Source organism: Pristiophorus japonicus, chromosome 16 (genome assembly GCF_044704955.1).
Source record: "Pristiophorus japonicus isolate sPriJap1 chromosome 16, sPriJap1.hap1, whole genome shotgun sequence".
In the NCBI taxonomy this organism is placed as follows: domain Eukaryota; kingdom Metazoa; phylum Chordata; class Chondrichthyes; family Pristiophoridae; genus Pristiophorus; species Pristiophorus japonicus.
Genome location: NC_091992.1, coordinates 122,226,517 through 122,252,969, shown reverse-complemented (window position 1 = coordinate 122,252,969; position 26,453 = coordinate 122,226,517). Strand labels below are relative to the sequence as shown.

At 48.0% G+C, this 26,453-nt stretch overlaps 1 protein-coding gene across 1 annotated transcript in view; it reads right to left on the bottom strand.

Moving 5' to 3' along the window:
• Nucleotides 1-26,453, bottom strand: part of LOC139226779 (dynein axonemal heavy chain 17-like) — a 1,002,254-nt gene that overhangs the window by 166,970 nt on the left and 808,831 nt on the right. The window contains exon 53 of the mRNA XM_070857781.1: nt 17,650-17,814. Coding sequence (XP_070713882.1) covers nt 17,650-17,814 — 165 coding nt within the window. The remainder of the gene's footprint in view (nt 1-17,649; nt 17,815-26,453) is intronic.

The following is a 26,453-nucleotide window of genomic DNA, read 5'->3' as shown; positions in this document are numbered from 1 at the left end:
ACTCGCCCAATACTTCATGGCCAACGAGCTGGAAGGGAGAGTAACGCTGCCAAACGAAGGGCGATCCTCCTCACCATCTGCGGGGCAACAATCTATGGCCTCATGAAGAATCTTCTTGCTCCGGTGAAACCAACAACAAATCGTATGAAGAACTGTGTACGCTGGTCCGGGAGCATTTAAATCAGAAGGAGAGCTTTCTGATGGCAAGGTATTGATTTTACACATGTCAACGGTCTGAAGGCCAGGAAGTGGCGAGCTACGTCACGGAACTAAGGTGCCTTGCAGGACATTATGAATTTGATGGATTCCTGGAGCAAATGCTAAGAGACTTTTTTGTGCTTGGCATTGGCCATGAGGTTATCCTTTGCAAACTATTGACTGTTGAAACACCGAACCTGAGCAAAGCCATAACGATAGCCCAGGCATTTATATCCACCAGCGATAGCACCAAACAAATTTTGCAGCATAAAGATGTTTCGGCAAATACTGTACACAAAGTTATTGTGTATCTGTAAAGCACGCACTCCCATGTTCCACCACCAGGGAGCGCATCCCCTGAAGTCCCAAGGGATCCCTGCATCCCTTGGGAGCACTGTATATAAGCCGGCCCCTAAGGCCTGTTCCTCACTCTGGAGTGTCTTATTAAAGACTGAGGTCACTGTTACTTTAACCTCCCTGTGTGCAGTCTCATCTGTGTTAGGAACACAATAACTGGCGACGAGTATACGAATCCAACGCAGACATGCAGCAAACTGTGGTCATCCTGGAGAAGTTCTCGGAGGGTGAGGACTGGGAAGCCTATGTCGAACGGCTAGACCAGTACTTTGTAGCCAACGATGGAGAAGGAAGCGCTGCAAAAAGGAGAACGGTCCTCCTCACAGTCTGCGGGGCACCGACCTACAGCCTCATGAAGAATCTTCTGGCTCTGGTGAAACCCACAGATAAGTCGTATGAGGAGCTGTGTACACTGGTTCAGGAGCATCTTAACCTGAGAGAGACCGTGCTGATGGCGAGGTATCGGTTCTACATGTGCCAGCGATCTGAAGGTCAGGAAGTGGTGAGCTATGTTGCCGAGCTAAGGCGACTTGCAGGACAATGTGAGTTTGATGACTACCTGGAGCAAATGCTCAGAGACTTTTTGTTACTGGGCATTGGCCACGAGACCATCCTACGAAAACGTTTGACTGTAGAGACGCTGACCCTCAGTAAGGCCATTGCGATAGCACAGGCGTTTATGTCCACCAGTGATAACACCAAACAAATCTCTCAGCACACAAGTGCTCGCAATGTTCATAAATTAACTGGAACTGTGTTTGCAAGCAGAAATGTACAGGGCAGAAACCACGAGTCTCCAACTGCCAGCAGGCCTCAGGTGACCCAGATGACTCAGAGTCCGCAAAAAAGGATGAATGCAAGGCAATTAACACCTTGTTGGCATTGTGGAGGCTTCCATTCAGCCAATTCATGCTGCTTCAAAGGGTATGTTTGTAAGAGCTGTGGAACAATGGGACACCTCCAGCGAGCTTGCAGCTCTGCAAAACCTGCTAACCACCACGTGGCAGAGGAAGATCAGTCCATGGTGGATCAAAGCAATTTTGAGCCTCAGAGACAGGAGGCAGATGCTGAAGTACACGGGGTGCACACGTTTTCGATGAAATGTCCACCTATAATGCTAAATGTAAAATTGAATGGCTTACCCGTAGCCATGGAACTGGACACTGGCGCTAGCCAATCCATCATGAGTAAAAAGATGTTTGAGAGACTGTGGTGCAACAAGGCACTCAGACCAGCCCTGAGTCCGATCCACACGAAACTGAGAACGTACACCAAAGAGCTTATCATTGTCCTGGGCAGCGCCATGGTCAAGGTCACCGACGAGGGCACGGTGCACGAACTGCAACTCTGGATTGTCCCGGGCGATGGCCCCACATTGCATGGAAGGAGCTGGCTGGGCAAAATCCGCTGGAACTGGGATGACATCTGAGCGCTATCACATGTCGATGAGACCTCATGTACCCAGGTTCTTAACAAATTTCCTTCCCTTTTTGAAACTTTTCCAGGGCGAAGGTGCGGATCCACTTGGTCCCAGAGGCACGACCCATTCACCACAAGGCGCGAGCGGTACCTCACATGATGAAGGAGAGAGTGGAAATCGAGCTGGACAGGCTGCAACGTGAAGGCATCATCTCCCCAGTGGAATTCAGTGAGTGAGCCAGCCCGATTGTTCCAGTACTCAAAAGCGATGGCACGGTCAGAATCTGCGGCGATTCTAAAGTAACTATTAATCGTTTCTCGCTACAGGACCAATACCAGCTACCTAAGGCAGACGACCTAATCGCGACGCTGGCAGGAGGCAAGGCGTTCACCAAGCTCGACCTGACTTCGGCCTACATGACGCAGGAGCTGGAGGAGTCTGCGAAGGGGCTCACCTGCATCAACACGCACAAGGGACTGTTCATCCACAACAGATGCCCGTTTGGAATTCGGTCGGCTGCAGCGATCTTCCAGAGAAACGTGGAGAGCCTACTCAAGTCGGTATCACGCATGGTGGTTTTTCAGGATGACATATTAATCACGGGTTGGGACACGTCGAGCACCTACAAAACCTGGAGGAGGTCCTCCAGCGACTGGATCGCGTAGGGCTGTGGCTGAAGAGGTCGAAATGGAGTTTTTGGGGAGAAAGATCGCGGCGGACGGCATTCAGCCCACAGACGCCAAGACAGAGGCTATCAGGAACGCGCCCAGGCCACAGAACGTCACAGAGCTGCGGTCGTTCCTGGGACTCAACTATTTTGGTAACTTCCTACTGGGGTTAAGCACCCTCTTCGAGCCCCTACATGTGTTATTGCATAAAGGTGAGAACTTGGTATGGGGAAAAAACCAAGTAATTGCTTTTGAGAAAGCCAGAAACATTTTATGCTCCAACAAGCTGCTTGTATTGTATAACCCGTGTAAAAGACTTGTGCTAGCATGTGATGCGTGGTCGTCTGGAGTCGTGTGTGTATTACAACAAGCTAATGCTGCGGGGAAGTTGCAACCTGTCGCTTATGCCTCCAGGAGCTTGTCTAAGGCCGAGAAAGCCTACAGCATGATTGAGAAAGAGGCATTAGCATGTGTGTTCGAGGTAAAGAAAATGCATCAGTACCTGTTTGGCCTCAAATTTCAGCTGGAAACCGATCACAAGCCCCTCATATCCCTGTTCGCTGAAAACAAGTGGATAAATACGAATGCCTCAGCCCGCATACAAAGGTGGGCACTCGCGCTATCAGCATATAACTATACCATCCGCCACAGGCCAGGCACCGAGAACTGTGCGGATGCTCTCAGTCGGCTACCATTGCCCACCACGGGGGTGGCAATGGCGCAGCCTGCAAACTTGTTGATGGTGGCGCAGCCCGCAGACTTGTTGATGGTCATGGAAGCGTTTGAAAATGATAAATCACCTGTCACGGTCCACCAGATTAGGACTTGGACCAGCCAAGATCCTCTGCTGTCCCGAGTAAAAAACCATGTACTGCATGGGAGTTAGGCCAGCATCCCCGTTGAAATGCAAGAGCTAATCAACCTGTTCCAGCGGCAAAAGGATGAGCTGTCCATTCAGTCAGACTGCCTGTTGTGGGGTAACTGTGTTGTGCTACCCAAAAAGGGCAGGGAGACGTTCATCTTGGATCTCCACAGCACACACCCGGGTATAGTAATGATGAAAGCGATAGCCAGATCCCACGTGTGGTGGCCCGGTATCGACTCTGACTTAGAGTCCTGTGTACGGCAATGCAGCGTGTGTGCTCAGTTGAGCAACGCGCCCAGAGAGGCACCACTAAGTTTGTGGTCCTGGACTTCCAGACCATGATCGATGATCCATGTTGACTATGCGGGCCCGTTTCTCGGTAAAATGTTCCTGGTGATGGATGCTTTTTCAAAATGGATTGAATGTGAAATAATGTCGGGCAGCACCACCACCGCCACCATTGACAGCCTGAGGGCCTGTTTGCCACCCACGGCCTGCCTGACATACTGGTCAGTGTCAACAGGCCATGTTTCACCAGTGCCAAATTTAAAGAATTCATGACCCGCAATGGGATCAAACATGTCACCTCGGCCCCGTTTAAACCAGCCTCCAATGGGCAGGTAGAGCGGGCAGTACAAACCTACAAACAGAGCCTTAAACGAGTCACAGAAGGCTCACTCCAAACCTGCCTGTCCCAAGTACTGCTCAGCTACCGAACAAGACCCCACTCGTTCACAATGGTGCCCCCGGCTGAGCTACTCATGATAAGGACACTTAAAATCAGACTCTCGCTGGTTCACCCCAACTTGCATGATCAGGTAGAGAGCAGGTGGCAGTAACAAAATGTAAACGATGGTCGCGCCACTGTGTCATGGGAAATTGATCTGAATGACCCTGTGTATGTGCTAAACTATGGACATGGTCCCAAGTGGATCGCGGGCACAGTGATAGTTAAAGAAGGGAGATGGGTGCTTGAAGTCAAATTAGACAATGGACAAATTTGCAGAAAGCACCTGGACCAAACGAGGCTGTGATTCACAGACTGCTCTGAACAACACACAGCAGACACCACCTTTTTCGAGCCCTCAACACACACCCAAAGGATCAGCGACACCACACCGGACCAGGAAGTCGAACCCATCATGCCCAACAGCCCAGCAAGGCCAGGCTCACCCAGCAGCCCTGCAGGGCCAACAACACGCCAGCCCAGCGAGGGCACAGCCAACTCACCAGAACAAACATTTATACCGAGGCGGTCCACCAGGGAAAGAAAGGCTCCCGACCTCCTCACCTTGTAAACAGTTTTCACTTTGACTTGGGGGGGGGGGCGTCGGAGGAGTGATGTTGTGTATCTGTAAAGCGTGCACTCCCATGTTCCTCCACCAGGGAGCGCATCCCCTGAAGTGCCAAGGGATCCCTGCATCCCTTGGGAGCACTGTATATAAGCCGGCCCCTAAGGCCTGTTCCTCACTCTGGAGTGTCTTAATAAAGACTGAGGTCACTGTTACTTTAACCTCCCTGTGTGCAGTCTCATCTGTGTTAGGAACACAATAAAAGTAGCGACGTTTTCAGGCAGGAATGCATATGGCAGAACGTACACGCCTGCAGCTGCACGACCTCAGGTGACCCAGAGTTCGCCATCAAGCGTTAACGCGAGGCAGTTAACGCCTTGTTGGCACTGCGGAGGTAATCATCGAACCCATCAATGCCACTTCAAACACTATGTGTGCAAACGCTGTGGAACAATGGGACACCTCCAGCGAATGTGCAGACGAGCTGCAAACCCTGCAAACCACCACGTTGCAGAGGAAGACCTATCCATGGCGGATCAAACTGAACTAGAGACTCAAACCGAGGAGGCAGAAGTGTACGGGATACACACTTTCACCACAAAATGTCCACAGATCATGTTAAAAGTTGAACTGAGCGGAATTCCAGTATCCATGGAATTGGACCCGGCTGCAAGCAGTTCGAGCAGCGCGAGTCCAGGGTGCTTGGAGAGGGCTATAAAGGCCCAACGTCGGAGGAGGAGCGGCAGTTCGAGTAGCTCGAGTTCGGGGTGCTTGGAGAGGCCTATAAAGGCCCAACGTCGGAGGGGGAGTGGCAGTTCGAGCAGCGTGAGTCCGGGGTGCGTGGAGAGGGCTATAAAGGCCCAACGTCGGAGGAGGAATGGCAGTTCGAGCAACGCGAGTCCAGGGTGCGTGGAGAGGCCTATAAAGGCCCAGCTTGTGCAGCTGCAGCCGGGAGAAAAAGCAAAAAAGAAGTAGAAAGAAATCAAAAGGTGACGTCACAGCCAAAGGGGTAAGTGATTGGCTGGTGATTGGTGAGTAGCTTTTCTTTTTCTTTTTTATATCAGTAAGTAACCTGTTAACAGTGTTGTCGCCAAATTAAGTGTATCTAAAGGTTAAGTCATGGCAGCAGAGCTCGGTCACGTGATATGCTCCTCCTGTACCCTGTGGGAACTCAGGGACACCAACAACTACGTGTGCGGGAAGTGTATCCGCCTCCAGCTCCTGACAGACCGTGTTGCGGAATTGGAGCTGAGGGTAAATTCACTCTGGAGCATCCACGATGCTGAGAATGACGTGAGTAGCATGTTTAGCGAATTGATCTTACCACAGGTAAAGGGTCCACAGCCAGATAGGGAATGGGTGACCAACAGGAAGAGCAGTGCAAGGAAGGTAGTGCAGGGGTCCCCTGTGGTCATCCCCCTGCAAAACAGATACACCGCTTTGAGTACTGTTGAGGGGGATGACTCATCAGGGGAGGGCAGCAGCAGCCAAGTTCATGGCACCGTGGCTGGCTCTGCTGCACAGGAGGGCAGGAAAAAGAGTGGGAGAGCGATAGTGATAGGGGATTCAATTGTAAGGGCAATAGATAGGCGTTTCTGCGGCCGCAACCGAGACTCCAGGATGGTATGTTGCCTCCCTGGGGCAAGGGTCAAGGATGTCTCGGAGCGGGTGCAGGACATTCTGAAAAGGGAAGGTGAACAGCCAGTTGTCGTGGTGCACATTGGCACCAACGATATAGGTAAAAAAAGGGATGAGATCCTACGAGACGAATTTAAGGAGCTAGGAGCTAAATTAAAAAGTAGGACCCCAAAAGTAGTAATCTCGGGATTGCTACCAGTGCCACGTGCTAGTCAGAGTAGGAATCGCAGAATAGTTCAGATGAATACGTGGCTTGAGCAGTGGTGCAGCAGGGAGAGATTCAAATTCCTGGGGCATTGGAACCGGTTCTGGGGGAGGTGGGACCAGTACAAACCGGACGATCTGCACCTCGGCAGGACCGGAACCAATGTCCTCGGGGGAGTGTTTGCTAGTGCTGTTGGGGAGGAGTTAAACTAATATGGCAGGGGGATGGGAACCAATGCAGGAAGACAGAGGGAAAAATGGAGACAGAAGCAAAAGACAGAAAGGAGATGAGTAAAAGTAGAGGGCAGAGAAACCCAAGGCAAAAGACAAAAAGGGCCACTGTACAGCAAAATTCTAAAGGTTCAAAGTGTAATAAAAAGGCAAGCCTGAAAGCTCAGTGCCTCAATGCGAGGAGTATTCGGAACCCAGGAGAGGGCTTTCAGCTAGTTAGAGTGGGTGAGAGCTCAGATGAACAGGACCCCAAGAAAGAATGCAAAAGGCAGGAGGCAACAGAGCAGAGTAGCATTGGGGTAAGTGTAAACCACAAGGTGATAGGAAGGGACAATATGTATGAATATAAAGGGGCTGTAGGAGGGGTCAAAACTAAAAATCATGGTTTAAAAACTCGTATTAAAACACTCTACCTAAAGAAATAAAGTAAATGAGTTGACGGCACAAATCATTACAAATGGGCATGATTTGGTGGCCGTTACAGCAACGTGGTTGCAGGGTGGCCAAGATTGGGATTTAAACATACAGGGGTATCTGACAATTCGGAAGGATAGACAAGAAGGGAAAGGAGGTGGGGTAGCTCTGTTAATAAAGGATGTTATCAGGGCAGTTGTGAGAGACGATATTGGCATTAATGAACAAAATGTTGAATCATTGTGGGTGGAGATTATAGATAGTAAGGGGAAAAAGTCACTGGTGGGCGTAGTTTATAGGCCCCCAAATAATAACTTCACGGTGGGGTGGATAATAATCAAGGGAATAATGGAGGCATGTGAAAAAGGAACGGCAGTAATCATTAGGGATTTTAACCTACATATCGATTGGTCAAATCAAATCGCACGGGGTAGCCTTGAGGAGGAATTCATAGAATGCATACGGGATTGTTTCTTAGAACAGTATGTTACAGAACCTACAAGGGAGCAAGCTATCTTAGATCTGGTCCTGTGTAATGAGACAGGAATAATAAACGATCTCCTAGTAAAAGATCCTCTTGGAATGAGTGATCACAGTATGGTTGAATTTGTAATACAGATTGAAGGTGAGGAAGTAGTGTCTTAAACGAGCGTACTATGCTTAAACAAAGGGGACTACAGTGGGATGAGGGCAGAGTTGGCTAAAGTACACTGAGAACACAGACTAAACAGTGGCACAATTGAGGAACAGTGGAGGACTTTTAAGGAGCTCTTTCATAGTGCTCAACAAAAATATATTCCAGTGAAAAAGAAGGGCGGTAAGAGAAGGGATAACCAGCCGTGGATAACCAAGGAAATAAAGGAGAGTATCAAATTAAAAACCAATGCGTATAAGGTGGCCAAGGTTAGTGGGAAACTAGAAGATTGGGAAAATGTTAAATGACAGCAAAGAATGACTAAGAAAGCAATAAAGAAAGGAAAGTTAGATTACGAAAGTAAACTTGCGCAAAACATAAAAACAGATAGTAAAAGCTTTTATCGATATATAAAACGGAAAAGAGTGACTAAAGTAAATGTTGGTCCCTTAGAAGATGAGAAGGGAGATTTAATAATGGGAAATGTGGAAATGGCTGAGACCTTAAACAACTATTTTGCTTCGGTCTTCACAGTGGAAGACACAAAAACCATGCCAAAAATTGCTGGTCATGGGAATGTGGGAAGGGAGGACCTTGAGATAATCACTATCACTAGTGGGGTAGTGCTGGACAGGCTAATGGGACTCAAGGTAGACAAGTCCCCTGGTCCTGATGAAATGCATCCCAGGGTATTAAAAGAGATGGCGGAAGTTATAGCAGATGCATTCGTTATAATCTACCAAAATTCTCTGGACTCTGGGGAGGTACCAGCGGATTGGAAAGCAGCTAATGTAACGCCTCTGTTTAAAAAAGGGGGCAGACAAAAGGCAGGTAACTGTAGCCCGGTTAGTTTAACATCTGTAGTGGGGAAAATGCTTGAAGCTATCATTAAGGAAGAAATAACGGGACATCTAGATAGGAATAGTGCAATCAAGCAGACGCAACATGGATTCATGAAGGGGAAATCATGTCTAACTAATTTACTGGAATTCTTTGAGGATATAACGAGCATGGTGGATGGAGGTGTACCGATGGATGTGGTGTATTTAGATTTTCAAAAGGCATTCGATAAGGTGCCACAGAAAAGGTTACTGCAGAAAATGTAGGACCTCAAAAGTAGTAATCTCGGGATTGCTACCAGTGCCACGTGATAGTCAGAGTAGGAATCGCAGGATAGCGCAGATGAATACGTGGCTTGAGCAGTGGTGCAACAGGGAGGGATTCAAATTCCTGGGGCATTGGAACCGGTTCTGGGGGAGGTGGGACCAGTACAAACCGGATGGTCTACACCTGGGCAGGACCGGAACCAATGTCCTAGGGGGAGTGTTTGCTAGTGCTGTTGGGGAGGATTTAAACTGATATGGCAGGGGGATGGGAACCAATGCAAGGAGACAGAGGGAAACAAAAAGGAGGCAAAAGCAAAAGACAGAAAGGAGATGAGGAAAAGTGGAGGGCAGAGAAACCCAAGGCAAAGAACAAAAAGGGCCACTGTACAGCAAAATTCTAAAAGGACAAAGGGTGTTAAAAGAACAAGCCTGAAGGCTTTGTGTCTTAATGCAAGGAGTATCCGCAATAAAGTGGATGAATTAACTGTGCAAATAGATGTTAACAAATATGATGTGATTGGGATTACGGAGACGTGGCTCCAGGATGATCAGGGCTGGGAACTCAACATCCAGGGGTATTCAACATTCAGGAAACATAGAATAAAAGGAAAAGGAGGTGGGGTAGCATTGCTGGTTAAGGAGCAAATTAAGACAATAGTTCGGAAGGACATTAGCTTGGATGATGTGGAATCTATATGGGTAGAGCTGCAGAATACCAAAGGACAAAAAACGTTAGTGGGAGTTGTGTACAGACCTCCAAACAGTAGTAGTGATGTTGGGGAGGGCATCAAACATGAAATTAGGGGTGCGTGCAATAAAGGTGCAGCAGTTATAATGGGTGACTTTAATATGCACATAGATTGGGTTAACCAAACTGGAAGCAATACGGTAGAGGAGGATTTCCTGGAGTGCATAAGGGATGGTTTTTTAGACCAATATGTCGAGGAACCAACTAGGGGGGAGGCCATCTTAGACTGGGTGTTGTGTAATGAGAGAGGATTAATTAGCAATCTCGTTGTGCGAGGCCCCTTGGGGAAGAGTGACCATAATATGGTGGAATTCTGCATTAGGATGGAGAATGAAATAGTTAATTCAGAGACCATGGTCCAGAACTTAAAGAAGGGTAACTTTGAAGGTATGAGGCGTGAATTGGCTAGGATAGATTGGCGAATGATACTGAAGGGGTTGACTATGGATGGGCAATGGCAGACATTTAGAGACCGCATGGATGAACTACAACAATTGTACATTCCTGTCTGTCGTAAAAATAAAAAAGGGAAGGTGGCTCAACCGTGGCTATCAAGGGAAATCAGGGATAGCATTAAAGCCAAGGAAGTGGCATACAAATTGGCCAGAAATAGCAGCGAACCCGGGGACTGGGAGAAATTTAGAACTCAGCAGAGGAGGACAAAGGGTTTGATTAGGGCAGGGAAAATGGAGTACAAGAAGAAACTTGCAGGGAACATTAAGACGGATTGCAAAAGTTTCTATAGATATGTAAAGAGAAAAAGGTTAGTAAAGACAAACATAGGTCCCCTGCAGTCAGAATCAGGGGAAGTCATAACGGGGAACAAAGAAATGGCGGACCAATTGAACAAGTACTTTGGTTCGGTATTCACTGAGGAGGACACAAACAACCTTCCGGATATAAAAGGGGTCGGGGGGTCTAGTAAGGAGGAGGAACTAAGGGAAATCCTTATTAGTCGGGAAATTGTGTTGGGGAAATTGATGGGATTGAAGGCCGATAAATCCCCAGGGCCTGATGGACTGCATCCCAGAGTACTTAAGGAGGTGGCCTTGGAAATAGTGGATGCATTGACAGTCATTTTCCAACATTCCATTGACTCTGGATCAGTTCCTATGGAATGGAGGGTAGCCAATGTAACCCCACTTTTTAAAAAAGGAGGGAGAGAGAAAACAAGGAATTACAGACCGGTCAGCCTGACATCGGTAGTGGGTAAAATGATGGAATCAATTATTAAGGATGTCATAGCAGTGCATTTGGAAAGAGGTAATATGATAGGTCCAAGTCAGCATGGATTTGTGAAAGGGAAATCATGCTTGACAAATCTTCTGGAATTTTTTGAGGATGTTTCCAGTAGAGTGGACAAGGGAGAACCAGTTGATGTGGTATATTTGGACTTTCAGAAGGCTTTCGACAAGGTCCCACACAAGAGATTAAGGTGCAAAGTTAAAGCACATGGGATTGGGGGTAGTGTGCTGACATGGATTGAGAACTGGTTGTCAGACAGGAAGCAAAGAGTAGGAGCAAATGGGGACTTTTCAGAATGGCAGGCAGTGACTAGTGGGGTACCGCAAGGTTCTGTGCTGGGGCCCCAGCTGTTTACATTGTACATTAATGATTTGGACGAGGGGATTAAATGTAGCATCTCCAAATTTGCGGATGACACTAAATTGGGTGGCAGTGTGAGCTGCGAGGAGGATGCTATGAGGCTGCAGAGTGACTTGGATAGGTTAGGTGAGTGGGCAAATGCATGGTAGATGAAGTATAATGTGGATAAATGTGAGGTTATCCATTTTGGTGGTAAAAACAGAGACACAGACTATTATCTGCATGGTGACAGATTAGGAAAAGGGGAAGTGCAACGAGACCTGGGTGTCATGGTACATCAGTCATTGAAGGTTGGCATGCAGGTACAGCAGGCGGTTAAGAAAGCAAATGGCATGTTGGCCTTCATAGCGAGGGGATTTGAGTACAAGGGCAGGGAGGTGTTGCTACAATTGTACAGGGCCTTGGTGAGGCCACACCTGGAGTATTGTGTACAGTTTTGGTCTCCTAACCTGAGGAAGGACATTCTTGCTATTGAGGGAGTGCAGCGAAGGTTCACCAGACTGATTCCCGGGATGGCGGGACTGACCTATCAAGAAAGACTGGATCAACTGGGCTTGTATTCACTGGAGTTCAGAAGAATGAGAGGGGACCTCATAGAAACGTTTAAAATTCTGACGGGGTTAGACAGGTTAGATGCAGGAAGAATATTCCCAATGTTGGGGAAGTCCAGAACCAGGGGTCACAGTCTAAGGATAAGGGGGAAGCCATTTAGGACCGAGATGAGGAGGAATTTCTTCACCCAGAGAGTGGTGAACCTGTGGAATTCTCTACCACAGAAAGTTGTTGAGGCCAATTCACTAAATATATTCAAAAAGGAGTTAGATGAAGTCCTTACAACTAGGGGAATCAAGGGGTATGGTGAGAAAGCAGGAATGGGGTACTGAAGTTGCATGTTCAGCCATGAACTCATTGAATGGCGGTGCAGGCTAGAAGGGCCGAATGGCCTACTCCTGCACCTATTTTCTATGTTTCTATGTTTCTAAGATAAAGATACGTGGAGTCAGAGGAAATGTATTAGCATGGATCGAGAATTGGCTGGCTAACAGAAAGCAGAGAGTCGGGAAAAATGGGTCCTTTTCGGGTTGGAAATCGGTGGTTAGTGGTGTGCCACAGGAATCGGCGCTGGGACCACAACTGTTTACAATATACATAGATGACCTGGAAGAGGGGACAGAGTGTAGTGTAAAAAAATTTGCAGATGACACAAAGAATAGTGGGAAAGCGGGTTGTGTAGAGGACACAGAGAGGCTGCAAAGAGATTTAGATAGGTTAAGCGTATGGGCTAAGGTTTGACAGATGGAATATAATGTCAGAAAATGTGAGGTCATTCACCTTGGGAAAAAAAAAACAGTAAAAGGGAATATTATTTGAATGGGGAGAAATTACAACATGCTGCGGTTCAGAGGGACCTGGAGGTCCTTGTGCATGAAACTCTTTTGAGTTTATCTGTGAAAACATAAAACATTAAACGGTGCCACCCGACCTGGGTGACACTCCAGACATTTACAAGGCCCTTTTTTTTCCCCCTTTTTTTTTTTTTTTTTTTTTTTTGGGCACTAAAATCACAATTTTTCCCCAGTGCCCCCTATAAAAGGGAAGGGGACACTAAAAGCACCGGCAATTAAAACAAATTAACTTTAAAACGTAAAATCAAATTAAAATTTGGTTGCCGGGCGTGATGATGCACTCCAGTCCCTCCGGTGCCCACCTCTCGCGGAAGGCCGCGAGCGTACCGGTGGACACCGCGTGCTCCATCTCCAAGGACACCCTGGACCGGATGTAAGAGCGGAAGAGAGGCAGGCAGTCAGGTTGAACGACCCCCTCGACCGCCCGCTGCCTGGACCGGCTGATGGCACCCTTGGCCGTGCCCAGGAGCAGTACTACGAGGAGGCCTTCGGACCTACCCGCTCCCCTCCGCACAGGGTGCCCAAAGATCAGGAGAGTGGGACTGAAGTGCAGCCAGAATTTCAGGAGCAGCCCCTTCAAATAATGGAACAGGGGCTGCAACCTCGTGCACTCCATAAAAACATGGAACACGGACTCCTCCAGACCGCAGAAATTGCAGGCGGCCTGGGAGTCCGTGAACCGGCTTAAAAATTTGTTGCACGGCACTGCTCCGTGCACCACCCTCCAGGCCAAGTCCCCGATGAATAGTGGGAGGACCCCTGCGTAGAGTGCCCTCCATCGGGGACCCCCGCCTCCTCCGGTCCTTGTGCATGAATCCCAAAAAGTTAGTTTGCAGGTGCAGCAGGTAATCAGGAAGACGAATGGAATGCTGGCCTTCATTGCGAGAGGGATGGAGTACAAAAGCAGGGAGGTCCTGCTGCAATTGTACAGGGTATTGGTGAGGCCGCACCTGGAGTACTGCGTGCAGTTTTGGTCACCTTACTTAAGGAAGGATATACTAGCTTTGGAGGGGGTACAGAGACGATTCAATAGGCTGATTCCAGAGATGAGGGGGTTACCTTATGATGATAAATTGAGTAGACTGGGTCTTTACTGGTTGGAGTTCAGAAGGATGAGGGGTGATCTTATAAAAACATTTAAAATAATGAAACGGATAGACAAAATAGAGGCAGAGAGATGGTTTCCATTGGTCGGGGAGACTAGAACTAGGGGGCACAGCCTCAAAATACGTGGGAGCCAATTTAAAACCGAGTTGAGAAGGAATTTCTTCTCCCAGAGGATTGTGAATCTGTGGAATTCTCTGCCCAAGGAAGCAGTTGAGGTTAGCTCATTGAATGTATTCAAATCACAGAGAGATAGATTTTTAACCAATAAGGGAATTAAGGGTTATGGGGAGCGGGCGGGTAAGTGGAGCTGAGTCCACGGCCAGATCAGCCATGATCTTGTTGAATGGCGGAGCAGGCTCAAGGGGCTAGATGGCCTACTTCTGTTCCTAATTCTTATGTTCTTATGTCAGTCCATCATGAGCAAAAAGGCCTTCGACAGGCTGTGGTGCAACACGGCACACAGGCCCAAGCTGAACCCCATTCACACCAAGCTGAGAACTTATACTAAAGAGCTGATCCCTGTAATTGGCAACGCAGCAGTAAAAGTCTCCTCTGATGGAGCAGTGCACGAACTACCACCTTGGATAGTACCAGATGGCCCCACACTGCTCGGCAGAAGCTGGCTGGAAAAATCCGCTGGAACTGGGATGACATCCAAGCGCTTTTGTCTGTCAACGACACCTCATGTACCCAGGTTCTGAGCAAGTTTCCGTTGTTGTTTGAGCCAGGCATCGGAAGTTTCTCGGGGGCGAAGGTGCAGATCCACTTGATTCCTGGTACATGACCCACCCACTGCAAGGCATGGGCAGTGCCATATATGATGCAAGAGGAAGTGGAGATCGAGCTCAACAGGCTGCAACAAAAGGCATCATCGCGCTGGTGGAGTTCAACGAGTGGGCGAGTCTGATTGTTCCGTTTCTCAAGGGCGATGGCATGGTCAGAATTTGCGGGGACTATAAAGTAACGATGAACTGTTTTTCGCTGCAGAACCAGTACCCGCTACCCAAGGCAGATGGCCTATTTGCGACGCTGGCTGGAGGAAAAACATTCACCAAGTTGGACCTGACCTCGGCCTACATGACGCAGGAGCTGGCGGAATCTTCAAAAGGTCTCACCTGCATCAACACGCACAAAGGTCTGTTCATCTGCAATAGATGTCCGTTTGGGATTCGATCGGCCACGGCCATTTTTCAAAGGAACATGGAGAGTCTGCTAAAGTCGGTTCCGCACTCCGTGGTTTACCAGGAGGACATACTGGTCACAGGTCGGGACACCATCGAACACTTACAGAACCTGGAAGAAGTTCTAAGTCGGCTAGATCGTGTGGGACCCAGGTTGAAATGCTTGAAGTCTGTTTTCCTGGTGCCAGAGATCGAGTTCTTAGGGAGAGGAATCGTGGCAGACGGCATCAGACCCACCGACGCCAGGACGGAGGCCATCAAGAACGCGCCGAGACCCCAGAACGTGACGGAGCTGCGGTCGTTCCTGCGACTCCTCAAGTATTTTGGTAATTTCCTACCCAGTGAAGCACCTTGCTAGAACCTCTACACATGTTGCTACGCAAGGGAGATGACTGGGTATGGAGGAAATCACAAGAGACAGCTTTTGAGAAAGCCCAAAATCTGTTATGTTCCAACAAACTACGTGTCCTGTATGATCCTTATAAACGTTTAGTGCTAGTTTGCAATGCGTCTTCGTACGGGGTCAGGTGTGTGTTACAACAAGCAAACAAAATCGGGGACATTGCAACCGGTCGCTTATGCATCCAGGAGCTTGTCCAAGACCGGAAGGGCCTACAGCATGATTAAAAAAGAAACTCTGGCATGCGTTTACAGGGTAAAAAAAATGCATCAATATCTGTTTGGGCTGAAGTTCGATTTAGAAATTGACCTTAAGCCGCTCATATCGCTATCCTCAGAGAGCAAAGGTATCAATACCAATGCCTCTACTCTCATCCAAAGATGGGTGCTCACGCTGTCTGCATATAACTATGTAATTCGCCACAAGCCAGGCACAGAGAACTGCGCTGATGCCCTCAGTCGGCTACAATTGCCCACCACATGGGTGAAAATGGCACAGACTGCAGACTTGCTCTTGGTGATGGATGCATTTGAAAATGAAAAGTCACCCGTTACGACCCACCAGATCAGGACCTGGACCAGCCAGGATCCTTTACTGTCCCTTGTAAAAAACTGTGTCCTCCATGGGAGCTGGTCCAGCGTCCCAGCGGAGATGCATGAAGAGATCAAGCCGTTCCAGCGGCGTAAAGACGAAATGTCCACACAGACGGACTGTCTTTTGTGGGGTAATTGTGTGGTTTTGCCCAAGAAAGGCAGGGAAACATTCATACACGACCTACACAGTACCCACCCAGGCATAGTAATGATGAAAGCTATAGCCATATCCCATGTGTGGTGGCCCGGCATTGACTCAGATTTGGAGTCTTGCGTGCGCCAATGCAAGACTTGCTTTCAACTGAGCAATGCACCCAGGGAGGCACTGCTAAGTTTGTGGTCATGGCCCTCCAAACCGTGGTCTCGGATCCACGTTGACTTTGCTGGCCTGTTTCTAGGCAAAAATGGTTTTGGTTTTTGTGGATGCTTATTCAAAGTGGATTGAGTATGTAATAATGTCTGTAAGCATGTCCACTGCCACCATCGAAAACCTATGAGCCATGTTTGCCACGCATGTCCTGCCTGATGTCCTTGTCAGCAACAACAGGCTGTGCTTCACCAGCGCTGAATTCAAGGAATTCATGACCCGCAATGAGATCAAGCACGTCACATCTGCCCCGTTCAAGCCCGCATCCAACGGCAAGGCAGAACGGGCAGTCCAAACCAAGCAAAGCTTGAAATGCGTGTCGGAAGGCTCCCTGCAGACCCGCCTGTCCCGAGTCCTGCTCAGCTACCGCACCTGACCCCACTCGCTCACCGGGTTCCCCCAGCCGAGCTGCTCATGAAAAGGGCACTCAAAACAAGGCTCTCTCTCGTCCACCCTGATCTCCATGATAACGTCGAGGGCAGGCGGCATCAACAAAGCATGTACCATGATTGACTTCAATATCGTGTGACAAATCTGCGCAATGACCCTGTATTTGTACTTAACTATGGACATGGTCCCAAATGTCATTGCCGAAGGGAGTAGGGTGTTTCAGGTCAAACTCGCAAATGGACTAACTTGCAGAAAGCATTTGGACCAAACCAAACTGCGATTCACAGACAGCCACGAGCAACCTGAAGAGGACACCACCAACTTCGACCCTCCGACACAGACACAAGTGGCAACCGACATCATGGTTAACCACGAAGCTGAACTCATCATCCCCAGCAGCCCAGCATGACCAGCTGTGCAGCAGCCCAGCGAAGAACTAACCAACTCACCTGCAACCTGCATTTGTACTGAGACGATCGACTAAGGAACGAATAGCCCCAGATCATCTCACCCTGTAAATAAGTGACTTTGGGAGGGAGTGATGTTATGTATGCAACCCTATGTAACCAGAATTCTACTTCCAGCAGAGGGTGTATCTGTTGGAGTCCCAAGGGATCCCAGCATCCCTTGGGAGCACTGTATATAAACAGGCCTCCCATGCTGTACCAACACTCTGGAGTTCGAATAAAGAGACTAAGGTCACACTTACTCACGTCTATAGTACTCAATCACATTACTTTATTCTGGACATAACAATGATAGCATCACATCCAAAGATAATTACATTTTCCTGTTACTTCAATGTATTTTGTTTAATTCACTTACCAAATTCATTACAGCATTGATTTCATTGTAACTGTCCAGAGCATCCATTAATATTTTATTCAGAGATGCCCAGTTGCTCACAGGTAAATACTTGGGTTCTCCAATACCAGAAGAAAAATGGCAATAAATATTGGGTTGTTCAAAAAGACTGGACTCATCCATATCCTGCCCATACAAAAATAAAATTACAATGTTAATTGGAATAAAATACAGTAGTATACAAAAGTGAAATTAGGCGAAAAAAAACACATCAGTCCCTAACATTTTCGATTATTTATGATCCAGATCATAACCTCTGCCCTGATTTTTTTGGATGGCAGCTATTGATGATTCTTATATTCCCATTTACACCTCCTCTAGACCCATATTTAGCTTCTTTACTTGTGTCATTACTATCACCTTTCGCCTTGCACTATCATCCCTTTTGTCATTTCACCTCTCCTGCCTTCCATCCTATCACAGACATTCCATTTGTTCTTTCTTCCCCTCCACCCTTTCCCTACCTCTGTACTTGCTTAAAAGTTGTTACATCTCTAACCTTGCCAAAAAATAATCGACCTGAATCGCTTGCCGGAATTTTCCCACTGCCATGCCAGCGGGTTTGGAGTAGGTTGGCAGTAAAAGTAGCAGAAAATGCGAGCACGTTTGGAACACGCTGTCATCCTGCCTCCTCGCAGCTTTAACTCGGGTGCTTTTGCCAGCGCGCTGAACAGCAGAGTCGGTCGACCTAATTAAGCTCATTAAACCCTTGTTGTGAAACCCTTAACAGGGATTTTAACCAAATCTTTTGAATTTCACTGGATGACCACGGGAATCACGCAGCTCGGGAACCATGTCTGTCAACCTGAGGCGAAAGCTCAGTGGTCATTGAGCGATGTTATTAATGCAGAGCATGAAAATCCAAATAAATACTCCCACATGACATCTCATTACCTGCCTAAGGGAAAGGCTCTTGCTGACTCGGTTTTGAGCACAGATTTAGATGTCTAAAGATTGCATGTCTTTCCTACAACCTTGGAAGCCACTCTCACATTGTTAGCAACTATCACAACATTGACAGATTGCTCCTCTGATCTCTACTTGACCTGCCATCTATTACATCAGCATGGGTGTTATCACCAACACCTTGTTCCGCCAGAGGGACAAATACAAGGCATTGTGGCAACACCCTAACTCAAAACACTGGCACCTGCTTGACTAGGTCATCGTCCGAGCCAGGAATCGCAAGGATGTGCACATCACCCGCGCCATGGAAGGAGCTGACGACTGTTGGACGGACCACCGCCTAATCTGATCCATCATTGATATCAACATAGCCCCAAAGCGGAGGGGGCAGCAGAAGCAGTGCCGCAGAAAAGTCAATGCCGGTTAAGACCCAGTTAAGAGAGCCCTGTACAGTCAGCGCCTCACAGCTAACCTGGCGTGCCTTGATGACCAAGACGCAGAATGCCCACAGCGCTTAGTTGCCTTCCAGGCCTCCATAAGCAGTGCCTGTGAAGAGATGCTCGGTCACTCAACCAGGAAACACCAGGACTGGTTTGATGAGAGTGACCAGGCGATCCAAGAGTTAATAGATCGCAAGCAAAGGGCATTCCTGAGCCTTAAACAACAACCCAACTTGGGAGCAGCAAGGCAGCATTAGAGACGGCTTAAGGCTGAAGTCCAACAAAAAACCCAGGACCTAAAGAACAGATGGTGGATGAAAAAAGCACAGGAGATACAACAGCTGGCCAACAGCCATGATGTGCGAGGATTCTTCATCGCAGTCAAGGCCATCTACGGTTCAAACATTCAAGGCCCCACCCCACTGCTGGCCAAGAACGGGAAAACACTCATCAAGGACACTGAGGCAGTCAGGGCCCGCTGGAAGGAGCATTTTGAAGATCTCCTCAATCGAGACTCTGCCTTTGACTCGAGTGTTCTCGACTCCATCACGCAGCATACTACGCGCCACCACCTCAGTAAAACCTCAGCACTGCACGAGGTAGAAAAAGCCATAAGAAAGCTTAAGAACAACAAGGCTACGACAGCGGATGGAATCCCCGCTGAGGCACTGAAGTATATAAGAACATAAGAACATAAGAATTAGGAACAGCAGTAGGCCATCTAGCCCCTCGAGCCTGCTCCGCCATTCAACAAGATCATAGCTGATCTGGTCGTGGACTCAGCTCCACTTACCCGCCAGCTCCCCATAACCCTTAATTCCCTTATTGGTTAAAAATCTATCTATCTGTGATTTCAATACATTCAATGAGCTAGCCTCAACTGCTTCCTTGGGCAGAGAATTCCACAGATTCACAACCCTCTGGGAGAAGAAATTCCTTCTCAAATTGTTTTAAATTGGCTCCCCCATATTTTGAGGCTGTGCCCCCGAGTTCTAGTCTCCCCGACCAGTGGAAACAACCTCTCTGCCTCGATCTTGTCTATCCCTTTCATTATTTTAAATGTTTCTATAAGATCACCCCTCATCCTTCTGAACTCCAACCACTAAAGACCCAGTTTACTCAATCTATCATCATAAGGTAACCCCCTCATCTCCGGAATCAGCCTAATGAATCGTCTCTGTACCCCCTCCAAAGCTAGTATATCCTTCCTTAAGTAAGGTGACCAAAATTGTACGCAGTACTCCAGATGCGGCCTCACCAATACCCTATACAGTTGCAGCAGGACGTCCCTGCTTTTGTACTCCATCCCTCTCGCAATGAAGGCCAACATTCCATTCGCCTTCCTGATTACCTGCTGCACCTGCAAACTAATTTTTTGGGATTCATGCACAAGGACCCCCAGGTCCCTCTGAACCGCAGCATGTTGTAATTTCTCCCCATTCAAATAATATTCCCTTTTACTGTTTTTTTTCCCAAGGTGGATGACCTCACATTTTCCGACATTGTATTCCATCTGCCAAACCTTAGCCCATTCGCTTAACCTATCTAAATCTCTTTGCAGCCTCTCTGTGTCCTCTGCACAACCCGCTTTCCCACTAATCTTTGTGTCATCTGCAAATTTTGTTACACTACACTCTGTCCCCTCTTCCAGGTCATCTATGTATATTGTAAACAGTTGTGGTCCCAGCACCGATTCCTGTGGCACACCACTAACCACCAATTTCCAACCCGAAAAGGACCCATTTATCCCGACTCTCTGCTTTCTGTTCGCCAGCCAATTCTCGATCCATGCTAATACATTTCCTCTGACTCCGCGTACCTTTATCTTCTGCAGTAACCTTTTGTGTGGCACCTTATCGAATGCCTTTTGGAAATCTAAATACACCACATCCATCACTACACCTCTATCCACAATGCTCGTTATATCCTCAAAGAATTCCAGTAAATTAGTTAAACATGATTTCCCCTTCATGAATCCATGTTGCGTCTGCTTGATTGCATTATTCCTATCTAGATGTCCCGCTATTTCTTCCTTAATGATAGCTTCAAGTATTTTCCCCACTACAGATGTTAAACTAACCAGCCTATAGTTACCTGCCTTTTGTAAACAGAGGCGTTACATTAGCTGCTTTCCAATCCGCTAGTACCTCCCCAGAGTCCAGAGAATTTTGGTAGATTATAACGAATGCATCTGCTATAACTTCCACCATCTCTTTTAATACCATGGGATGCATTTCATCTGGACCAGGGGACTTGTCTACCTTGAGTCCCATTAGCCTGTCCAGCACTACTACCCCTAGTGATAGTGATTGTCTCAAGGTCCTCCCTTCCCACATTCCCGTGACCAGCAATTTTTGGCATGGTTTTTGTGTCTTCCACTGTGAAGACCGAAGCAAAATAGTTGTTTAAGGTCTCAGCCATTTCCACATTTCCCATTATTAAATCCACCTTCTCATCTTCTAAGGAACCAACATTTACTTTAGTCACTCTTTTATATATCGGTAAAAGCTTTTACTATCTGTTTTTATGTTTTGCACAAGTTTACTATCGTAATCTATCTTTCCTTTCTTTATTGCTTTCTTAGTCATTCTTTGCTGTCGTTTAAAATTTTCCCAATCTTCTAGTTTCCCACTAACCTTGGCCACCTTATATGCATTGGTTTTTAATTTGATACTCTCCTTTATTTCCTTGGTTATCCATGGCTGGTTATCCCTTCTCTTACCGCCCTTCTTTTTCACTGGAATATATTTTTGTTGAGCACTATGAAAGAGCTCCTTAAAAGTCCTCCACTGTTCCTCAATTGTGCCACCGTTTAGTCTGTGTTTCCAGTCTACTTTAGCCAAATCTGTCCTCATCCTACTGTAGTCCCCTTTGTTTAAGCATAGTATGCTCGTTTGAGACACTACTTCCTCACCCTCAATCTGTATTACAAATTCAACCATACTGTGACCACTCATTCCGAGAGGATCTTTTACTGGGAGATCGTTTATTATTCCTGTCTTATTACACAGGACCAGATCTAAGATAGCTTACTCCCTTGTAGGTTCTGTAACATACTGTTCTAAGAAACAATCCTGTATGCATTCTATGAATTCCTCCTCAAGGCTACTCCATGCGATTTGATTTGACCAATCGATATGTAGGTTAAAATCCCCCATGATTACTGTCATTCCTTTTTTACATGCCTCCATTATTCCCTTGATTATTGTCCGCCCCACCGTGAAGTTATTATTTGGGGGCCTATAAACTACACCCACCAGTGACTTTTTCCCCTTACTATCTCTAATCTCCACCCACAATGATTCAACATTTTGTTCATTAGAGCTAATATCATCTCTCACAACTGCCCTGATATCATCCTTTATTAACAGAGCTGCCCCAGCTCCTTTCCCTTGTTATCTATCTTTCCGAATTGTCAGATACCCCTCTATGTTTAATTGCCAGTCTTGGCCACCCTGCAACCACGTTGCTGTAATGGCCACCAAATCATACCCATTTGTAATGATTTGTGCCGTCAACTCATTTACTTTATTTAGAATGCTGCGTGCATTTAGGTAGAGCGTCGGCGAGAGGCGACAGTCCGGGTGCGTGGAGGCCTACAAAAGGCCGTGAGATAAGGAGTCGGGGTGCGTCGGCGAGAGGCTTGTGCAGCTGCAGGGAGAAGGCAAAAAAGAAGTAGAAAGAAATAGAAAGATGACGTCACAGTCGACGTGGTAAGTGATTGGCTGGTGACTGGTAAGTAATTTTTCTTTTTTCTCTTCTCGATCAGTGAGTAACTTTTAGCATTGTTGTCGCCAATTTAAGTTAATCTAAGGGTTAAGTCATGGCAGGAGAGCTCGGACACGTGATATGCTCCTCCTGTACCATGTGGGAACTCAGGGACACTTCCGGTGTCCCTGACGACTACGTGTGTGGGAAGTGTATCTGCCTCCAGCTCCTGACGGTCCGCATTGCGGAATTGGAGCTGAGGGTGGATTCACTCTGGAGCATCCACGATTCTGAGAATGACGTGAATAGCACGTGTAGTGAGTTGGTCTTACCACAGATGCAGGGTCCACAGCCAGCTAGGGAATGGAAGACCAGCAAGAAGAGCAGTGCAAGGAAGGTAGTGCAGGGGTCCCCTGCGGTCATCCCCCTGCAAAACAGACACACCGCTTTGAGTACTGTTGAGGGGGATGACTCATCAGGGGAGGGCAGCAGCAGCCATGTTCATGGCACCGTGGCTGGCTCTGCTGCACAGGAGGGCAGGAAAAAGAGTGGGAGAGCAATAGTGATAGGGGATTCAATTGTATGGGGAATAGATAGGCATTTCTGCGGCCGCAACCGAGACTCCAGAATGGTATGTTGCCTCCCTGGTGCAAGGATCAAGGATGTCTCGGAGCGGGTGCAGGACATTCTGAAAAGGGAGGGTGAACAGCCAGTTGTCATGGTGTACATTGGTACCAACGATATAGGTAAAAAAAGGAATGAGGTCCTACGAGACGAATTTAAGGAGCTTGGAGCTAAATTAAAATGTAGGACCTCAAAATTAGTAATCTCGGGATTGCTACCAATGCCACGTGCTAGTCAGAGTAGGAATCGCAGGATAGCTCAGATGAATATGTGGCTTGAGCAGTGGTGCAGCAGGGAGGGATTCAAATTCCTGGGGCATTGGAACAGGTTCTGGGGGAGGTGGGACCAGTACAAACCGGAAGATCTGCACCTGGGCAGGACCGGAACCAATGTCCTTGGGGGAGTGTTTGCTAGTGCTGTTGGGGAGGAGTTAAACTAATATGGCAGGGAGATGAGAACCAATGCAGGGAGATAGAGGGACACAAAATGGAGACAGAAGCAAAGTCAGAAAGGAGATGAGTAAAAGTGGAGGGAAAAGAAACCCAAGGCAAAAAACAAAAAGGGCCACTGTACAGCAAAATTCTAAAGGGTCAAAGTGTAATAAAAAGGCAAGCACGAAAGCTCGGTGCCTCAATGCGAGGAGTATTCAGAACCTAGGAGAGGGCTCTGAGCTAGTTAGAGTGGGTGAGAGTTCAGATGAACAGGACCCCAAGAAAGAATGCAAAAGGCAGGAGACAACAGAGCAGAGTTGCACTGGGGTAAGTGTAAACCACAAGGTGATAGGAAGAGACAATATGTATGAATATAAAGGGGCTGCAGGAGGGGTCAAAACTAAAAATCATGGTTTAAAAACCAGTATTATGGCGGAGAGGCACTGTTGGCGCGAATACATGACCTCATCTCTCTCATCTGGAGGGAGGAGAGCATGCGGGAAGATCTCAGAAATGCAGTGATCGTGACCATCTTTAAAAACGGGGACAAGTCCGACTGCGGCAACTACAGAGGAATCTTCCTACTATCAGCCACCGAGAAAGTCGTCACTAGAGGCTTCCTCAACCGTCTTCTCCCTGTGGCTGAGGAGCTCCTCCCGGAGTCACTGCAGATTTCGTTCCCTACGGAGCACAATGAACATGATTTTTACAGCACGATAGCTGCAGGGAAAATGCAGGGAACAGCACCAGCCCTTATACATGGCCTTCTTCAACTTACAAAGGCTTTTGACACTGTCAACCATGAGGGTCTATGGAGCGTCCTCCTCCGTTTCGGATGCCCCCAAAAGTTCGTTACCATCCTCCGCCTGCTCCACGATGACATGCAGGCCATGATCCTTATCAATGGATCCATTACAGACCCAATCCATGTCTGGACCGGGGTCAAACAGGGCTGTGTCATCGCCCCAACCCTCTTCTCAATCTTCCTCACTGCCATGCTCCACCTCAGTCAACAAGCTCCCTGCTGGAGTGGAACTAAACTACAGAATCAGTGGGAATCTGTTCAACCTTCGTCGACTCCAGGCCAGGTTCAAGACCACCCCAACACCTGTCGTCGAGCCACAGTACGCGGACGACGTCTGCGTCTGTGCGCATACAGAGGCTGAACTCCAGGATATAGTCAACGTATTTACTGAGGCGTACGAATGCATGGGCCTTACGCTAAACATTCATAATACAAAGGTCCTCCACCAGCCTGTCCTCGATGCACAGCACTCCCCCTCCCCTACCCCCTCCCAAGTCATCAAGATCCACAGCACAGCCTTGGACAACATGGACCATTTCCCATACCTCGGGAGCCTCTTATCAACAAGAGCAGACATTGACAACGAGATTCAACACCGCCTCCAGTGTGCCAGTGCAGCCTTCGGCCGCCTGAGGAAAAGAGTGTTTGAAGACCAGGCCCTCAAATCCACCACCAAGCTCAAGGTCTATAGGGCTGTAGTAATACCTGCCCTCCTGTATGGCTCAGAGACATGGACCATGTACAGAAAACACCTCAAGTCGCTGGAGAAATGCCACCAATGATGTCTCTGCAAAATCCTACAAATCCCCTGGGAGGACAGACGCACCAACATTTGTGTCCTCGACCAGGCCAACACCCCCAGCATTGAAGCACTGACCACACTTGATCAACTCCACTGGGCAGGCCACATCATTCGCATGCCAGACACGAGGCTCCCAAGGCAAGCGCTCTGCTCGGAACTCCTTCACGGCAAGCGAGCCAAAGGTGGGCAGAGGAAATGTTACAAGGACATCCTCAAAGCCTCCCTGATAAAGTGCAACATCCCCACTGACACTTGGGAGTCCCTGGCCAAAGACTGTCCTAAGTGGAGCAAGTGCATCCGGGAGGGTGCTGAGCACCTCGAGTCTCATCGCCGAGAGCATGCAAAAATCAAGTGAAGGCAGCGGAAAGAGCTTGCGGCAAACCAGTCCCACCCACTCTTACTCTCCACGACTATCTGTCCCACCTGTGACAGGGACTGTGGTTCTCATATTGGTTCAGCCACCCAAGGACTCATTTTTAGAGTGGAAGCAAGTCTTCCTCGATTCTGAGGGACTGCCTATAATGATGGATGGGTGCCGCTTATACTGTCTCACCTTGGTTCTCACAATCGGACCAGGGTGAGCCCCACAACCAGCAGCAACAACACTACCAACTTCCTCAACGACCTGTTGCTCCACAGGACAGAGGGCATCAGGACAGGGCTGCAGCAGGCCGGAAGCGATAACCCCAACATAGGGTATACAGACAGAGGATGAGCTTCCGCAACATGACTGACCAGCAGTGCCAAAGGAGGCTCAGGCTATCGCGGCAAGTTGTCGCAGACATTTGCAGCTTCCTGCAGCCCAGAGGACCTGGTGGTTATGCCTTACCAGTTAGCTGTCAAAGTCACCATTGCCCTCAACTTCTTTGCCTTAGGCTCCTTCCAGGGATCTGCTGCAGACATTTGTATAATCTCACAGTCGACTGCCCACTGATGCATTACCCAGGTGACCAATGCCATTTTTAACAAGTCTGCCAATTATATAAACTTTGCCACTGATGAAGCCAGTGTTAGTGAGCGTGCGCTCGGCTTTGCTGATCTGACAGGCT